Source organism: Syngnathus leptorhynchus, chromosome 3 (assembly GCF_054491065.1).
Source record: "Syngnathus leptorhynchus isolate UIUO chromosome 3, UIUO_Slep, whole genome shotgun sequence".
NCBI lineage: Eukaryota > Metazoa > Chordata > Actinopteri > Syngnathiformes > Syngnathidae > Syngnathus > Syngnathus leptorhynchus.
This window is the reverse complement of record NC_141197.1, coordinates 6,849,673-6,868,800: the sequence shown is the minus strand read 5'-3', so window position 1 is coordinate 6,868,800 and position 19,128 is coordinate 6,849,673. Positions and strand designations below refer to the sequence as shown.

Below are 19,128 nucleotides of genomic sequence, written 5' to 3'. Positions count from 1 at the left end.
ACTGTATGAAAAAAGTGTATTACAAATAACTAGCGTCACAAACGCACAATTTCACACCTAAATAATGTGTTTACCCTTTTACTCCCGTGGTTGCTTCATTTGGCGCGTGAGAATAAGTGCGAATTGTAGCACAATTTTATGAGCATCTGACAGTTCCTGACCGAGAAGAACAAACGCTCTTCATCCAACCTGGCTGCATGTGATTTTTTTTTTTTTTAACTCTTTCACATATTCTAAGTGTCATCAAGGAGTACTATTTTGAAGATGTGGACTATATGAAGATGGAAGTGTTGATAGAGCTACAGAGTTTCCGGGAGAAGAAGACCAGAACACACACCGTGGCGGATAGCGACCTGCCAAGAGAGACAAAACTTATCCCGGCCAAAAATCAAGATGTGCCAGTTTTTGTGCGCAAGTGCCGTCCATTAACTGGGAGTTCCTCGTCTAAACTTTGAAAGAATCTTCCCATTTTTCAACATTCTGTAGTTGGATCCTTTCTTTACCTTTGTCTCATCATCACCATGTGCAGCGTCTGGAGACCCTTGTTGCTTCAATGAGTTCACAAATTAAAAGGCAGAGTGTGTGTCTCTTTCTTCAAAAGCACTTACTTTCAGGATCTGTAACAACGTTCCTCTCTGAAAATCTACACTCTGCCTCTCTTCTTCCCTCTGCCTCAGTCTCCAGTTATCTATTTCTGGTCCACCAGCACCCTATATTTGTCAGTAAGACTTTCATCCCACACTCTTAGTAGGCTACTTCCTTGATGCAACCTCATCCAGATTGCAAAGGCTTCTCATGCCAGGCACTCTGTTTGTGTTTTTTTTTTTTTTTTTTCCAGCGGCTACTTATCAATAATTGCAAAGCAAAAAGTACAAGTAGAAATGCTGCCGAATGGGGTCAAGTGAGAGGAGGCACAACAAAGACAGAAGACAATCATGCATATTTCTGTCTTTAGCGCCACGGTGTTACTGTAGAGGCATTTCCATAGAATTCTCTTTACACTGAATGTAGTGATGCATGAGCACACATATGGAATGTGACGCAAATCATTATTCAACTTTGGAGTTGATACACTCAGAGCAGATGTGTCTACCTTCCAAGTGGATGCAATATTAGTATTTCCCTTCTTCTGCTGTTTTATTTGGTTTCCCCTTCTTGAGTTTGAAGACTCAGGCGAGAAAACCGGCATACATAGTGGATCATTTTGATCTCGCTTGTTTGATTGTGTTGTGGATGCATACTCATTATCCAAAGAGCAGACTAATGGATCTTTAGACCCAAGGGGTATATTGAAGCTATTTTTATGCCCGTTATTATTGTAATACAAATATGAATAAGAAATGAAATGCTCCCTCCCTTCCTTTACTTTTGGTCATATGGTGAAAAAGGAGGGGTCGTAATAAATTGCAGTTCTTTCACACCATGCCAGAAAAAAAGTTGAGTAGAATCACCATAATGACTACTTCATATTATTTTTTACAAAGGGACTGTCAACAGAGCAAAAGAGTTTTTTTTGGTGAATCCTCACCGGTACTACTTTTCATACACCGCAGAGCCCCGTTGTGTTTATATTGCTTCCATCTTTTGTGACTTTTCTACCCTGGCCATCATTTTGATGTGATGATTTATCATATTGCTCTTTTACTGTAAAGTATACACCTAACAGCAGAACAAGATAGTAATGCATCTTACATCATCCATCCATCCATTTTCTGAACCGCTTTGTCCCCACGGGGGTCGCGGGCATGCTGGAGCCTATCACAGCCGTCATCGGGCAGTAGGCGGGGGACACCCTGAACCGGTTGCCAGCCAATCGCAGGGCACACAGAGACGAACATCCATCCGCACTCGCACTCATACCTAGGGACAATTAAGAGTCTTCAATCAGCCTACCAAGCATGTTTTTGGAATGTGGGAGGAAACCGGAGTGCCCGAAGAAAATCCACGCAGGCTCGGGGAGAACATGCAAACTCCACATAGGGAGGGCCGGAGGTGGAATCAAACCCGCACCCTCCTACCTGTGAGGCGGAGGTGCTACCCAGTGCCCCACCGAGCCGCCGGCATCTTACATCACTTACCAATAAATCTAACTTGCCTACTAATGTTGTGGCTCAGGGTTATAGTGATCCACCTCGCTCCCATCAGATTAATTATAGCCTGGCCTTCGTTCACAATTTGTTTGAAACTTGAGATTCCAAGGCCACTGCAAAATAACCTCTACCGGTGGTCCTCATTAACAGGTAGCGAAGCTTATATGTTGTGATCAGGAATGTAGACAAGCAACTCCACCCCCCATTTGGCAGTTAGTTTCCGATTTGGGATACATGTCAGATCTTAAGGCATAGGTATTAAACTCAAGGCCCGGGGGCCAGATATGATCCGCCACATCATTTTATGTGGCCCGCAAAGACAAATTGTACATCAACTTCATGTGTCAATACAAAAATTGCAAATTGTAACCCTAACCCTAATTGAACAATTTTTACCAGTCTCTGATTTCAAAACGAGTTATACATCAGTTTTTTGTGCAGCCTATACTACAAGGAGTTGACAGTCATAATGGCCCTCTGAAGGACACGATGACTATGGTGCGGCCCGTGACAAAAATGAGTTTGACATCTCTGTCTTAAGGTGTATTTGTCAATTGAATGTAACTCCCAGGTGGGATCAGGCCGACTGTATTTGTGAGGTCAGACCTTAGTGATGCTGGACAAGCAGTCCTGTTACACAATTCCTGTTCCATTTTATCATAAAGATGTCCGATGGGGTTGATGACATGGATCACAGTGGGTATCAAGCAATCAAGCATATTCTTCTACGGTAAACTCTTTCATCAATGCCAAACTTTGTTGTGTGCACTAGCGCACTGAAATGCTTGAACAAAATGGGGTCAAACTGCCAGTTGCGACTTTAAGGACTTAAGTAATTAAGGGAGAAATAGTTCAATTTTTGCAAATTTTGTAATTAACATATTCATTTATTTGTTTGTGTATTTATTTATTTATTTATTTATTTATTTATTTACAACATAAAACAGTTTCTATATAGCTTGACCTTTGAAATTCTTCCAATAAAATACACGAGATAAAGAATTTCTGTCCGCGTATTACGGGCTAATTCAAATCATTGGTTTTTGTTGTCATGCTAAAATAATGATTTAAAAATGTATTTTTTGGGGGGGGGCAGTCTGTCTCAAGCATACGCATCACTGTTCACCATTGCTTTATCTAAAAAGAGAATGCCAATAAGCATTTTAATTAGCATTATGATCAAAATTAGGGGACTGAAAATTACAGTGGAACTTAGTGACTATATTTTATGCCTATTTTTCAAAAATGCACACTAGCAACATATGTAGTGACTTTTGTGTTTTTTCATTTGAAACGTGAGGAGGCTTCAAGACTCCCTCCAGAGCAGATTTCCACCCCTTCATATATAGAATGCAAATGAAACACGCGTACATGAAGCCACCAGCTAATGGTTCCATACAGTACCTCTATAATGTAGTGTTTATCTAAGGGGTGGGGGGTGGGGTCTGCTAATATGACGAAGATTGATCGTTCCTCGATAAATTATTAAACATTTTGCATGGAGAAATCTTGACTTCTGACAATTACACAGAGATGACAACATTGATAAATCCTATTACCGCACAAGTACTACAACGCAAAATACCCACTTTGTATCTTCTATCTTATTGATTATAAATGTCCAATCAAAATTACAATTCATTTTTCCTTTGCTAAGAAATACATAAAAGTATAATTTGGACTGAAACCGCAGCAAGAGCAAAAGTTAACCATGCACACATAGAGAGCCCATACTGTAAAAACCTCCTCATAAACATTGTGATGTGATGTCAGGAGCTGTTACGATGCCCTAAGGTAAATACAATTAAAATGCATAACCAAGCATCCACAAAACATGACCTAATGAAAGACCTAATAACAGCATATTTAAAACCACTTGAGCATGTTGATTACAAGTATAACGAGAATAATAAAATGAAATTAATTAATCAATGACTTAAATCTAATTCACTGGGTAGATGAAAGTAAAGTAGACTTTACACTCACTGAGCAATGTATGCTGGTTAAAATATGCTAACTATATATTAAAATATGGAACAAGATTGGATTTGTGTTTTCGTCATCGACCTGCATCACCTATGAATTTGTCCTAAAGTGCATTTTGAAAACAATTTCAATATTTGTCACAAGTATTTTTGGAATTACAGTTCAACAACATCAGCTATGTAAAGATTACAAGCCTCTCTTCTGATTTGTTTTGACAAACAAATGCTTTTGAGCAAAAATCTCTGTTTCTGTCGGATATTAAAGCGGTGGGATGACATTTTCTTACTGAGTTTTGATTTTCACTAAAGCACACACAATACGTTTATACACAATACAGCTACTGTCATTTCTACTGATATTTCAAGTGCAATTAGCTGTCTCTATATGGATTATTTGATTAATCAGAATTTTCATCATTAGTGAATCACTGAAGGGCTTACGACATAATGGAAAAGTTACCACCAACCAGCATTTTTCTCAGCAAGTAGCTGCCATAAACCTTGGCAGCTTCAAATAAATACTAAAAATGTAGCAATCCCTTGCCAGACTCATAATATCATAATTAGCAAGCAGCTCATTAGTGAGAATAGTGGTGGTTGTACTTATGTTGCAACAAATGGATCTACTAATGATATATCATTCACATACACAAATGCACATGCTGATGATTTGTCATACTGAATAATTAAAGTCAGTTATTGGTATTTCCCGAGTTTCTCTTATCTGTGTGGTTCTTGCGAAAGTGATGTTTCAAGTGTCCTCATTCTGAGTAAATGAGTAAGCACAAAAAAGTGGCAGGTATGGGTGCACTGAGTGGAAACAATAATAGGACTATATTCTGGAAATATGCCCTTAACTGCTCACGGGACCCCTGACTCTTACCGCAAGTCTAACAGATGATGATTGGGAACGTGTGTGTGCGTTTTAAAACAATTGTGCTTCCTCTTTTTCTTATAAGACAACAATGAGCAGCAGGTGTTGGTGACCCGGCCCGGGCAGATGCACGGCAATCTATTTACTCTGTCGGATGGAAATGTTTGTCTCACTCTGTAGCGTAATCCATCTGACCACAAAGATAGACCATCCTTCCAGCCAGACACACACACTCACTCACACACACATGCGCATATCATCATCATCATCAACAAGAGATCCATGCACGCAACTGGGAGACACACAAACATGCAGACTGCTCATTAATATGGCCGAGTGTGGATGACCTTGTGATGTTGTGCCTCGGCCACCTCTGTGGTAGACGCCACAATGGGCACAACAAGTGCTCCAGCGGCCGCTTCACTGACTTGACACCTCGGGTGTGTTGCAACATCCCATCTCACTGCGATGCACGTTTTGTGAGTGTGTTTGGGGGGGGCGGGGGCAGACGAGCAATCGGGGATGACAGTTGGCAGCTTGTTGCAGTGACCCCCAGCATCACTGCCTGACATAAACGTGACACACTCAAGGGCATTTGCTAACCAGCGCGAGATCTCTAAACTATCTAAAATGGAATAAGAGAATTCCTCATGAGAAATATAGTGTGCCTATAGAAATGTATTTTACTCACCACCGCTGTTATCTTCTTCTCTGTTGAGATGCATGACTCTTCTTAGTGTGTACTCATTTAGGCTGATTCTCGCAGCAAAGATGAGCTCTTCGCTCCAAAGAGTGTCTAAGCTAAACTCTCATTCCAGTTTTCGATGTGTTGTTGTCCTTTTCTTGTCTAGCTCGGTTGGCACGCGTGGACGCGCCTGCACTTGTGCGTCCTCCTCCCCTTGCTGAGCCGGAGCAGGTAGTCTAGGTGATCTGCGTGTATTTTTGGCTCTCTCACTTTCCCCCTCCGTTCCTCTTTTCCCTGCCCCGAGTGGCTCCCGGGGATGATTCCTGAGGGTTTGAGGGAGGATCCGACAGACAGACGGGCGGGGTGACGTGAAAAAAGTCGGGAGGAGGTCGAGGCGGAGGCGACGGGATCCGCGCGCGCCCGCTACATGTGTTGGTCCTTTCATCTGCTTTGCTCCTCATCCCCGCATTCTCATACGTGACCGCAGATGACAAATAAAAAAAACACAACAACCTATAAAAGACAATACATGAGTGTTTTATATGCATATATGCTTTGTTGCACGAGCTGTGAGCTGTAACAACGCCCAGAATGCTGATTCCATAACATGTTGCTTCCTTTAGAATTTGAACCCACATTTTTTTAAATGGAAAACAGAAAGAATATTGGGTAGTTGAACACCAAAATACGAAGATGCCAGAATCGTTTAATTTTCCTGTCACCAACAGTTCCCATTTAATTTATTATTGCGATTATAAGCACGGTCTCCATAACGGATGGAATAATTGTGTTAATGTGGAAATGTGAACGCGCAGGATGCTTTTACGCACAAAATAACGCGTTCTCAATCGCGGGGTTTAAGTTCTCTGCTTGGCTCAGGTGTTCCCATCACGAAAAGTGTCAGTCTCGCCGTAATCATCATGTAATTACGGTCAGTCGCCCTGTCCAGTCGATTTAATAGCACATCAACTAAACTGTTCACGTCCACGGGTGCCGTATGTGTCTAAATGCAGCTTACCGGTGGCCTCTAGTGTCCAATTCAACACAGCGATCGACAGTCACCCAGATAAGTATCATGAAGTAACGTCGTAGCCATCGCAAGTTATTCTTGTGTTTGTAATTCTTCTAATTCAAAGTGGAGAATGAGACAAGTGATTGTCTGGAGCCCATGCATCACAAAATTTTAAGTTTGCTATGATGCTAAACCGCAATCTTATCTTTACTTGCTGTTTGTGTTAATTATGAGGTTTAAATGTTTTACAGTGAAATGTTTTGGTAGACGTGGTTGGCTAGAATAAGATTTTTTTTTCCCCATCACCCAATTAAACGGAAAGAAGGAAAGAAAGAAAAGTCATTGGCAGGGCACATATAGAAAAATATCATGCAACGGACGACGTAGGCGTTATGATTTATAGCCATGCAACAAATATTTCAATTTCTGTATGCCTTTGAAAATTTGCCGGCAGTAGCGTTTCTGACCCTGCCTGCAATCACCGCTACAAGATTTTTTTTAAAGCTGTCACCGCAAGCTTTACTTGATTGTAATGCTTAACTGAGTCCAGTAGATAGCAGTATTGGTGTTTGAATAAATAGTTCAAGCTTTAAATCTTGTTCTCAGGTATGTAATTTAGTTTGACGTGAGGGTTAAATTAATACAACAGGGAATATAAGGTTGTTATTTTAAACTGAAGTTATTAACCTCAAATCTCAATTTAAACCATCGCAGTGATGTTGTTAATGTTTGTCTTTAAATTGAAACTTTCTAGAGACAAATTGCTATTTAATATTTAAAATGTAATATGAAAGTTGAGCCATGCTGAGCTTGGGGGACACTCGAGGTGAGACTATTATACTGAATTGGTTTGTTTTTTTCTTACAGAAACCCGTATTGAACCTTCAAAAGTGTTAAACCTTTAGAATAAAACAAAACAAAACTGCTGAAGCATTTCATTTAAAGCAAGGAAGTCCAAACTTATACATATATGTATGTGGGGGGCGTGTTAGTTTTGTTTTTCTTTTCTTTTTTGCGGGTAGGGGGGGTCGACCGTAATTTGATGTCCAGCTGATGTTGGGCGTTCTCAGAACCTTCGTGCAAACCAGCCAGCCAGCCATCCAGACCGCCGCAGTGGGCTCATATGTTACTATGCTGGTTCCGGGGTGCCGCTACAGTCAGACTCAGTACGCTTTCTGTCGTTGAGAGAAGCGGAGGGATGTTCGGCCTGCCAGTACCGGCTCTCATTGCTCTCGGAAGGAACTGAATTGTCCGGCACATCAACATTGTCCAGGTAAGACTGACTTTGAATGGTAATGGTAGTAGAGAGGTAATCGAGCGTCGAGGAGCGCTTAGCAGATTGGGAGGGGGGGCATCAGCGTTTTCTCCTCCAGGGCATCCTGGGGATCGGAGGATGCTGATCTGCTAAGCCAGTGTATAATTGTTCTGCATCCGCGCTAGCAATAGGGCGGATTGCCTCGGTGCAATTGAAACACCAAATGAACTCTGCAAAAAATATGTTTTGAATGCTCACATCCAACTCTGCACTTCATGTTGTTCCAAGCGTGATCATCTCTTTGTCAGGTACGCTTTATTTTCTCACACCCGTACGGATCACATTGATTTTCACATTGATGACCCTTTTCCTGTAACATCCCAATCAAACGATTAGTGCGTGAGTTCCTTTTCTTAATGAGCTCATTCACGTCTCTACATGAGACTATCTTTCATCCATCCCACTCCCACGCACTTCTCTAATTGAATAGGAAATTTCATGGCTTTCCTCTGATAGATAGATAGATAGATAGATAGATAGATAGATAGATAGATAGATAGATAGATAGATAGATAGATAGATAGATAGATAGATAGATAGATAGATAGATAGATAGATAGATAGAACTGTGTAGTGAGTTGTGTTTTTTTTTTTTATATATGTGGTTTTAAACACAAAAGTCCATGTTCACAGCACCCATGGTAACAAGGAGGTGGCAGGCACTTGCTGGCTTGTTGCCTGATCTTCATTGTTCTTTGGGTGGGACTCGTGGGAGGCAGAGTCAGTCTTGCATCATGAGATGTGACGTCCACACTGTTTGTCCTCATCTCCATTTTTAGAGCCTGTTAACACCCCGCTGCGTGTGAAAACATTGAGTCAGAGACAGCATTGGTTGCAGATATTGTGGTTTTCATACATTCTAGTTGAAAAAGCTTTTATGCAATATTTGGTTGAATTCATACAATACTGGCAAAAAGTATACACAGGTTGTGTTTTTACTACAGTTAATATTAATGCATATGTTTAGCAAGATTATGCAAAATGGAAAACTTGAATAGGCATATCATGTGGGCCATTAAAATTTGCTGAGGATCAGGATAAATATGTAGAATCTGTGGAAGCTGCATTTTTTTAGACCACTGTTTGAGTCTCTAATAATAATAATAATAATAATAATAATAATAATAATAATAGTGGCACTGTCCTTGCGGATCTTCAGGGTTACTTTTTTATTTCCCTCGTGAACATTTGAGTAACTGCAAATGCTCTTGCCGCCCCTGTTGCCACCTCTACTGTTGGCAATTAATCTATCACTATCACTAAATTCATCCCTTTTATGAAAACAATGCATTGTAAAGTCTTCCAAAGATCATTTGAAACCTCCATCGGTAAGATCACCTTTATTTACAACAAAACACAGCTTCTGTATGTATGACCGTAGGTAGAACAAAATGTACATCGCTAAAAAGAAGTCATGCTTGCTTGCTTGTTTGCTTGATTGATTCTCTCCCTCCCACGACCATGCATCCATGTGTGACCCCAGCTCCCATTGTGAAGGAGTGCTTAAAAAATGTTTTTTAGATAACACCTAAACAACCTGTGCACAGACTAGAATTAGACACCTTAGTATAAGTCGAGTGAATTCTATTACAGACTATGGCTGACAAATTCTTTATACAGTATGTTGACGAATAAAAACTCGTCATTGTTATCTGATCGCGACACACGAAAGCCTTGTACACATACTGTACAAAGTGATGGATTTCTAAAACGACTGCTACACATTTTGCCCGCAGCTAATATGCTGGTTCGAGAAATCTCAACTGTGGCCTATATTACGAGTAGTGGGCCCATTGGGTTTGGGTTAAAATTGCGGTGCGTTGGTGGAATGAGTGGAGAACTGGAAGAGTGTTTGAGGAGAAAGTGATGTCCATGGAGACAGGAGATGTATGCCAATAGAAAGTAAAGATGGGTTGCCAGGTTGTATTCTCCACCTCAATCCAATTGGGACCCTTCATACATCTGCCCACCTTTTCTGCTAATAGTGTGCCCCACTTCCTCTAAATCATCCCTTTGAGAATGTCTCACTCCTCTGCTTAGTCGATACTTTGCTATATTGCACCTGCACTCAAGGACAAACACCTTCCTCGCAGGCTGGAGGGATTTCATTCAGACCGCAGTGAGAGGATTCCAAATTAGATTCCAGGTGGGGAGGAAAAATTTCAACTCTGCTGAACAAATTGGACTATTTGACATAGCAAATCAAATTAATTGGACATTGCAGCATGATTGGTACCAGCAAAGGTCATTTATGTATTCGTTATATGGGATGATGCACTGTACGCAAAAGGCTACCATATATTCTTGAAAGCTTTGCTCTGTAAAACTTCAGAAAACGCAGATTCATTTGAGAGCTGTGGTATCAAGGAAAAAAGCCACTTAAGCACAGGAAGAAGTGTCTGATTTGAAATGTCTCTTCATAATGGCCGTACAAGACAAAAGACATTATTACAATTCATTAATTTCTTTCAAAACGATATCCATTGTAGGAATCCTGAACCACTCAACTCAGCCTTTTTGCACAGCTCTTAAAAAGTAATTGAGCAAGGTTGTGGATTACTTTGCAATATCTATATCTGCCATGTTATTTTATGTTTATTACCCTTTTTTTGTGTCAAGATGCTCAACTTTGCAATATGCCAAATCTTATATTACAAACAGATACTAACCGAGAACATGTAAGAATCAAGGTCAAAATTCTGAAAATGCCACTAGCAGTTTATTGGAAGAAACTACTCTGGAATCAGGATATGTGCGTTTATAGAACTGTATTCTTCAACTGACTGTTGAAATCCAATCAATATCTGAACTTGATTTTTCACTTGACTATTTGAAACATCTCGTCTCCTCCAACAGTGCTTTGAAAGCCATGAGCATGAAAGAAATCAGTCTCCAGAATACTTTCGGCGCTTGCAAAGATTGTTGCATTCCTCGAGCAACTTCAGTGAATAAATAGAAATGCAGAGTGAAGAAAAAGTTTTAATTGGTACAGTATAAATTTGTAGTTGTGATCATTCCGAATACTTAAATAAATGGCTGCCACTCCTGAGGGTTTTAATTTTACTTCCACTCCCTTCGTGCTGGTGTCAGAAAGGGAAGAAAGTCTCCCGCGTGTGTGAGCTGAAATTTATTTTTGTGTAAAACATATTCACTGAAAATCTTTCTAGACAATAAAATTAATGTTAAAAGTTATATGTTTGTTGAAGGAACAATCAATTAAATCTAAACAGCCAATTATATTTTCATCCATTTTGGGAAGGATCTGTATAAGAGTGCATTGTGTTTTTAATTTTAGTTTTACTATGTGAGTCAATAAGGTGTCATTAGAAACAAATTGTGAATATTTATGAATATTTTAAACTTGAAAACATCAACCTTTCTGGAGGTCTGGCGTTGTTCTTGTATATCAAAGAATTCTGCAGAAAAATAAAACAAAAATGTTCAAGACTATTAAGATGTGGATTTGAACGTTAATAACAGTTCATTGTTTTTGTTGTTTATTCTATGAAGTGATCATGATAACCGGCTCATTAAGGTATATGCAGTATACCATATAACTGATGCAAAAGTTAGCTTTTCTTCAATTCCCTTGTGCAGTGACATTCCTAAATAATGTGGTCTGTACACGTTTTTTTTTCTTTGCTTTCGCAGCATTTTCATGTAAATGAAGGCGTCAAATCAGTTTCATGCTGACTAAATTAGGCCACACTGGAAGAAAGGCGAAGTGCTGAAATGAAAGAAAATGGAAATTGTTGAACATATGTCAGAGACATTCTAGGGCCGGAATACAGCCCAGGAATTTGAGGTAGAGAGGCCCAAAGGCTGAAGATTTTTTATTTCTGATGACGCTGACAAAAGACGAAGCCCCGAGTATGGTCACGGTGATTTCACGTCTCATCATTTTTATGGAATACTATATGCACATATGCTAGTCTTGTTATTGCTCCTTCTCACACAGTGCAGAAAACCCCCAAATATAAATCAATTAAGAATTTGTGACTGGTTTGTGATTATCAACTTGTGATACTCGATTAGTTGTCGATTAATTGATCAATTGCTGCACCTCACTCAACCAGCAAAACGCTTCATTGACAATTTCACTTCCGACATTTTACCCAAAATAATAACCTGGTATCAACCTGTGATAAAGCTTTTCTCTGAGGCACGCAGTCATCATTGTTGTCACTGAGTTCGGCAACACAGTAGATTAGTGTCTGCGTTTGTTTCGGGAGCAGAAGACATTAGCATTTAGATGTGCAGAGAACCTCACCTGCTGCTTTTTATTGCTGATCTGCTCTGGGGAACTGCCATCAAGTAAATGTCTTCCTCTGGGGAGACACATTGGACTGTTTCGTCAATAGAAATTTGAGTCAATGTATTTCCAGTTATATTTATGATTCAAACATGAAAAATGCGATCTGGCTCGGATGTTATTCGTAAGGCCAAGCGTGTTTTCTGATTGACAACCAGTGGCAGACAAGCTTTGTCCAAGGCTTGCTCAGCCTTTGGTTTAATCAAATAAACAAAAATGATGTCATTTATGAGATAAATTGCATCCTGGTTAAAGACTGGATGGACAATTGGGTAACAGATGTTTTATTGTTCCAGTAATTTAAAAATCAACTCGAGGAGCCTGCAAAGCGAGCAGGATCACTGGATAGCAAGTTCAGGGGGAATATTCAGTCTATCCTCAAGACTGGAAAAAAACTTATTTGAATTTGAAAAACAGCCTCCAAGTTTTTAACTGAAAATTTAAGTGTAGTGTTTACAAAATACTTGTGTATTCCAAACTTTGGTTGCACCAAGCCGCTGCTGTCAAAACAAGTCAGTTATTGTACATCTTTTTAAAACAAGACCAAAAAAGGGGAACGGTACCGTGGCTAAAACTTATAACAACATTAAAAAGCAGTGGAAAAAATAGCTGAAAGCTAAACAACTACAAATTCATTTTACTTGTATGAAATCAAAAAGTACTCCAAGACTACCATTTAGAATGCTTTTGATGACATTCCAAAAAACATTTTTAAACACTTCAGAATATTTGAACTGGGAGAACATCAAACATTTTACTCTTTCTCTTTACTTCCAGGACTTTACAAAAATCTTACACCACCTAAAGATTTCGTGTTGATTTTTTAAGCCCTTGAAGATTATAAAATCTCATTGAATATTTAACCTTTTGACATATCCCGAATGAAGGATGGAAGCATGCTGATTTGTTTTAAATTAAAATATAATGATGGACCACCCATTGTAATTATGTAAACTAGCAAAGTGATTCATCATTCTTCTCGTCATATGTCAGCTTTTCCAGATTGATAGATAGCCCCTATCATTTTATTAACGCTTACTGCATTCAGAGAGTCTTTTTCTGTTTGAGTTTGAAATGTCCAATTGTATTTGAATGCACCTGTCTCGCCAAACCTGAGAGAGGTCAATGTTTAATGTCATGTGCCCATTATGACTGGATCCGTTTGAACTACAAAGGTTGAGTGTATTATCAACCACATTACAAATAATAACATGCACTCGTTCTTATTGACAAGAAGTAAAACCACAGAAGGGCATTCAGGAACATTGGGAGCATTTCAACACTTCCTGTGCTCATATTTTATTAATTTGCTCTAACATTCTTCCTTCTTGAGAGGGAAAAATTAATAGACTTTTCTTTCAACCTGACTTTGCAACACAACCTTTATAACTCGAGTCACTTGAGTACCATCCATCATCAACGCCATGTTTCAACCACTTCCCTAGGTGCCTATGTTTATTTTGCACGTGGTAATTTGTTCAGAATATTACCCTACCATCAAGAAATAATAATTTGTCTACCTGCAATTTCTTATGCGTGTGATAGCTGAGGCTTTTACATCCTGAGAGCAAGAAGAAAAGTAATGTTTATTTTCTCTCTCGGTTTTATTTTACTGCATAACTTCCCCCTGGCAGAATGTTTTGTTTTTCAATTCAAACACTAACCAACTCACTGCTGTCATAGACCGCTTTCTCCAAAGTCCAAACTAATAGTAGCGTATCACAGAAATAAAAGAGTCACTCTGGTCTTAATGTGCTTTTATACGCATTAGCAGCCAAACATCTACTCTCTATTTACACAAGTATGTGCATGACTGTGGTTACCTGTCTTGAATACTACACATGACACAAATGATGCAAAAGTCCATGGTGTGGATTTAGAGCAGAGTGACAGTGATGTGATGTAAGGGGATTCAAATGGCAGATACAATAATCCCGATTTCTGTCATCCCAGGATTGGCTTGGTTGTTGGTTTGGTGAGAGAGACCTTATGAGGCCTTTCATATCCTCATCCCCTGTCCTTTCTATCCCCAATAACCTCTGGACCCATCTGTAGGGATTGTGAAATTAGTACTCAGTACAGCATGTTTTGACTGAGGCTTTGGATTTGTTGGCTGGCATCTTTTTGTATTGATTTATTCCTCCTCAGAATTGATCTTTGACTAAATAAATAAAGCAGGATATTTATTCTCCTCCTTTCCCATGGAAAGTAAGACTCGTCAGAGCATATGTTGTGCTGCATTTTGAACAAAAGTCACACAATTTGGTTCGGAATTTTATAGACACCACAAACAATCTCACTTCATTTAACTCGATAGTTATCATATTTCCCATTAATCAAGGGAGCTGTATCATGCATCCATCCATCCATCCATCCATCCATCCATCCATCCATCCATCCATCCATCCATCCATCCATCCATCCATCCATCCATCCATCCATCCATCCATCCATCCATCCATCCATCCATCCATCCATCCATCCATCCATCCATCCATCCATCCATCCATCCATCCATCCATCCATCCATCTATCTATCTATCTATCTATCTATCTATCTATCTATCTATCTATCTATCTATCTATCTATCTATCTATCTATCTATCTATCTATCTATCTATCTATCTATCTATCTATCTATCTATCTATCTATCTATCTATCTAATCTTCAATTTCTGCTCACTAAGTAGGACCTCTTAAAGTTACATAGAAAAAAGGAATAATTGAATGCACCAAACAGCAAACAGTGCTTGAGCTCATTTCGGAATGTACTAGACACATTTTATAATTCATTTGATGCACCAAAATCATAACATCTGCATGTGAAGTCAAGTTGCTGCTTTGCCAAAGTGTGCGTGCGTTTAGTATGCCAGGACGGTAAAGGTGTGGCCTCTCTCTTTGTGATGTCGCTATGTGTGGACCCGTTTTCATGGATCGGGCGGGGCTGTTGCTTAGACGAGGTATGAGCAGTAGCCCGCAGTGTAATCATATTTAGCCCATGAAGATAAATTGTTGTGTCGACTTTGTGTCGATACTACACTTCCAAATTATCTTCACTTTTAAAAAAAGAGATGCTGTTAGTTATTTTTTATTACCATTCATCTTTTTAAAAATTTGAACAGCTTATACTGGCCTCTGATTTCAAAACTAGTTAGTCGTCAGTTTGTTGTGTAGCCTTTACTGTATATAATACGAGACGTTCATACATTTATTTGGGTTGACAATCATCATGGCAAAGGAAAGCATGACTACGATGCGGCTCGCAACAAAAATGAGTTTGACACTCCTGATCTAAAGTGGCACAGTAATTGTGATCTAACTTTGAATAAACAATAATGCACAAAGTCCTTTGAAGTGTCTAGTGGTGTGGAATATTGATCAATGACAATGAAACAAATATGTAGGGAGCAGAAGCTACAATAATCAATACAGTCATACTGTCACAAAGGAATGTGCAAAATTGGGAAACATTTGCCAAGTGCCACTGTGGAATTTGGAGTCATTTTTTCAGGGTGTTGATGGAAGAATTTGTGCGTAGATTGATAGCGGCTACCAGAGAGAAGGAGCTGGAAGGGGCAGTGACCCCGGTTGTTGAAGGAGACTACCCATATATTTTCTTCTGGAAGTCCAAAATGTCCGTTGCAGTTGGATTTTGTCCTTTATTGTGGCAGAACCAAACTAGACTGATTCAATGAGGTGCCGTGCCTCCTCAGCAGCCGCAGGACTGTTCATCCTCCTCTGGGCCTTTTTCAGTTTCTGCATAATATTGTGAGGGAGAGTAACCCGAAGAAGTCCTAAAATAGGTTTGAATAAATCATACATTACATTACAGACCTGCTTCCTCTTTTAAACTGCACTTTCTGTTCTGATTGTTATCTTGTTTTCCCCAAGCTTACACGTGGAAAGATGCCCCTAACTTGATCAACATATCTTTATCGTTGTTATCATGGAGCTTCCTGTTATCTTAAAACCAAATGCACATGGGATGAAATCCTTGTCAGATTTCATAACATGACACAACATGTGAATAGTTAGGTAAATGCATTTGAAAGCACTTGGTGGGATCAAAAAATAAAAAAACATGGAATCCTGCTCAAATATGTGATCTAAGTTTAGGTCTGTTGGGAAGATTTCCGTCTTCCCTTTTGACTCTGTATGTTTCCCTAGGGTTCAGTAAAGCATGAAGGTTGTTGGGAGTTTGCAACTCCTGCTTAACCTGCCACTGCTTTATAAGGATTGATGTGACAGATTCACACATGAACACACCCTCGGCACTTTCAGTGCATTGAGTTGCAACAGTGAGAGACATTGGTAGATATAAAAACACTGTCAAGGAGGTCGAAATTCATAATAGATGTGTTAATTCAGTAGGACTGGACATTTTTATTTTCAGAATAATCGCCTAGCCCCAATATTCAGTTGGCATACAAACGCAGAGATAAGGAAAATGTCAACAAGAGTGGACAGGACTGATAAACAAAAGCAAGCCTCTTTGTGTCCGTCGATCATTTATATGGTGCCGCTCCTCTCGGGCCTGAGCAGTCACCATCTGCAAAATTATTCCTCTGCGTGTCAGCTGGCCAGTGGTGATAATGACACGAATATAAAAAGACTACTTGTATTCATACTCCATCTGAGGATGAGAAGAAATTCCAGAAGGAAGCTGAGAATTGTTGTTGGAATTTTCTAGTCATGGTTAGAGTCCATTGATACCCAGAAAATTTGAATTGTTGGAATTGACATTGATTAATGTACCTGAACCCAAAACTTATTTCAAGTACCATTGTACCAATCCATATTAGCCTGCCGAGTTCACCTGCTAAAGCTATCTGTCAACTACACATCGAGATTTTTGCAGAAAGCAGAAACTGTCGATATAATAGCCATCTTCAAATTCGATTTATGTTATTAGCAGATTTAATGAGATTCATGAGAACTTGAAGAAAACGGAGAGTCCTATATAATGTTGGAGAATTAAGTTTTTCTCATTGTGTGTTTTTTCCAATCAAATTATAATTGAGGCAATTTTGATTACTTCTGTTTATTATCCAGACACCACCTGGCTCAGCAGTTATGAGCTGTTAGCATTATTCGAGATTGCAAAGACCTGAGCTAGGTAAGAAGAGTGAAGGCCGTGAATACGTAACCGGTCTTGATTAAAAGATGACACTCAATGAGGATCAAAGGCCAGGGGATGGATGGAATTTAGAGCGGCCTCAGTCTGAAAAAACATTGAAAAGACTTGTCAGATTTAGTGGAGTATTGTGTCATTCCACCAGTAATTTAAACCACGACTATCCCTGACATTTTAATGACAATTCAAAGGTCAGTCCAATCATATCACATTCTTAGTTGTCAAAATCAAATTATGTCTATTTATAACAAGGTAAAAGAGGAAGAAGAAGACAAACTGAATTAATGAAAACACCTTGTCAATGTGAAATTCATATCTAATTCATATCTAATTACAATTTATAACAATTGCAAGATGTCAATGCCAGAGGGTGTTTTGACCTTATTGGGGTTTCATTCAACTATAACTACATGCAGACCTGCCTTTAGGCTGCTTTTGTCACTTTAGATTGTATCTGGTGTGTCTATGATGATGGGCATCCAGGCGTAAAGAGCCGAGTTGACTCTCCACAGTTGGCATTACAAGTGTTCAAACTTAGTTTAGATCAGCACGATGACTCTATTTGAATGCTACATTTTCATTCTCCTGAAGAGCCTTTTAAATAATTGGCTTGGATACTTTTCTGAGAGACTGTAGTTAAAAAAAAAAAAAAACAGGAGTTGCTGTGGAAACGGTCAAGGGTATAGTTGTGCTTGAGGTGGCAAGATGGACATTGGCAGGCATAATGAGAAGGGAGCGTGGAATGGGTTTCTGTGGTCCTGTGCCATTCCCGCTGCTAACCAACTCTGCCTTTCTCTCCTCTTCCTATCTCCCGCAAAGCTCCCTTGTTGTCGTCTTGAAGTGAGTGGGAGGCTTTAAGGAGAACAAATGCTGAATGTCAATGAGACTGTTGAAGAGAAACTCCTTTTCAAACAAAGTCTGTTTCTGTTAGTGATCCTATCTGCAGTGTACAAACAAAGACATTCCTGATGTGTATGATAGAGGTATGTGTGGTTTAAGTCGTGGCTGGACCAATGTATGTCTACGGGTTTTAGGAATCTTCTCCGACCTTCTCACTTTGTATCATTCTATGCCAAGTTGAACCCAATTTGTTAGTGGCTTGCATTGAAACTCACAGCATTGACCAATTTCCTTAGCTGAAACGTTTTGGCGGACAAAGAGTGAAAGTCTGAGACAAAAACAATAGCTAGCATCTTCAATGCTATTTCATTTCTGAAAACCTTCAAAGGCTTGCTGTCATGCTACATGTACGTATGGTTTCTAAGGCAATCTTTTGCTTATCCGCTAAAGGCCAGAGAGCAATCAAACATCATGATGGGATGCGCACATTACACTGTGATGTGCAAAAAAACATAATTAAAAAAAAAAACCACATCCTATGAAAGTGGAACACTGTAAAAAAATTAAATAAAAATACAACATGAGTAATGATTTTCTTATCATTTTCAAACACTGAATAGACTACCAAGATATATATTTTTTAATATTCTCCCCTTTTGAATTTCATGCCTGCAACATATTCCAAAAAAGCTTCAACAGGACTAATGTTGAGGAATAAAAACATTAAAAAAAAACACTTGTTAAGAATATACCACCGAAAGGTTCTTTGTTAACAGGTGTTTGGGTCAAGTCAAGTCAAGTTTATTTGTACCCAAACAGGTGTTTGGGTATAAAAGTCATTTCTCCCAAAGGCTCAGTTGTTCACAAAGAAAGATGGGTC

General features: G+C 39.3%; 2 protein-coding genes across 3 annotated transcripts in view; one reads left to right on the top strand and one right to left on the bottom strand.

The window, feature by feature from the left end:
- Positions 1 to 6,095, bottom strand: part of syt7b (synaptotagmin VIIb) — a 65,505-nt gene extending 59,410 nt beyond the window's left edge. The window contains exon 1 of the mRNA XM_085907190.1: positions 5,905 to 6,095. Coding sequence (XP_085763316.1) covers positions 5,905 to 6,095 — 191 coding nt within the window. The remainder of the gene's footprint in view (positions 1 to 5,904) is intronic.
- Positions 6,096 to 7,804: 1,709 nt separating this feature from the next.
- Positions 7,805 to 19,128, top strand: part of apba2b (amyloid beta (A4) precursor protein-binding, family A, member 2b) — a 33,366-nt gene continuing 22,042 nt past the window's right edge. For both annotated transcript variants that reach the window (XM_085907937.1, XM_085907938.1), the window contains exon 1: positions 7,805 to 7,919. The gene's annotated coding sequence lies outside the window, so the exon portion shown is untranslated. The remainder of the gene's footprint in view (positions 7,920 to 19,128) is intronic.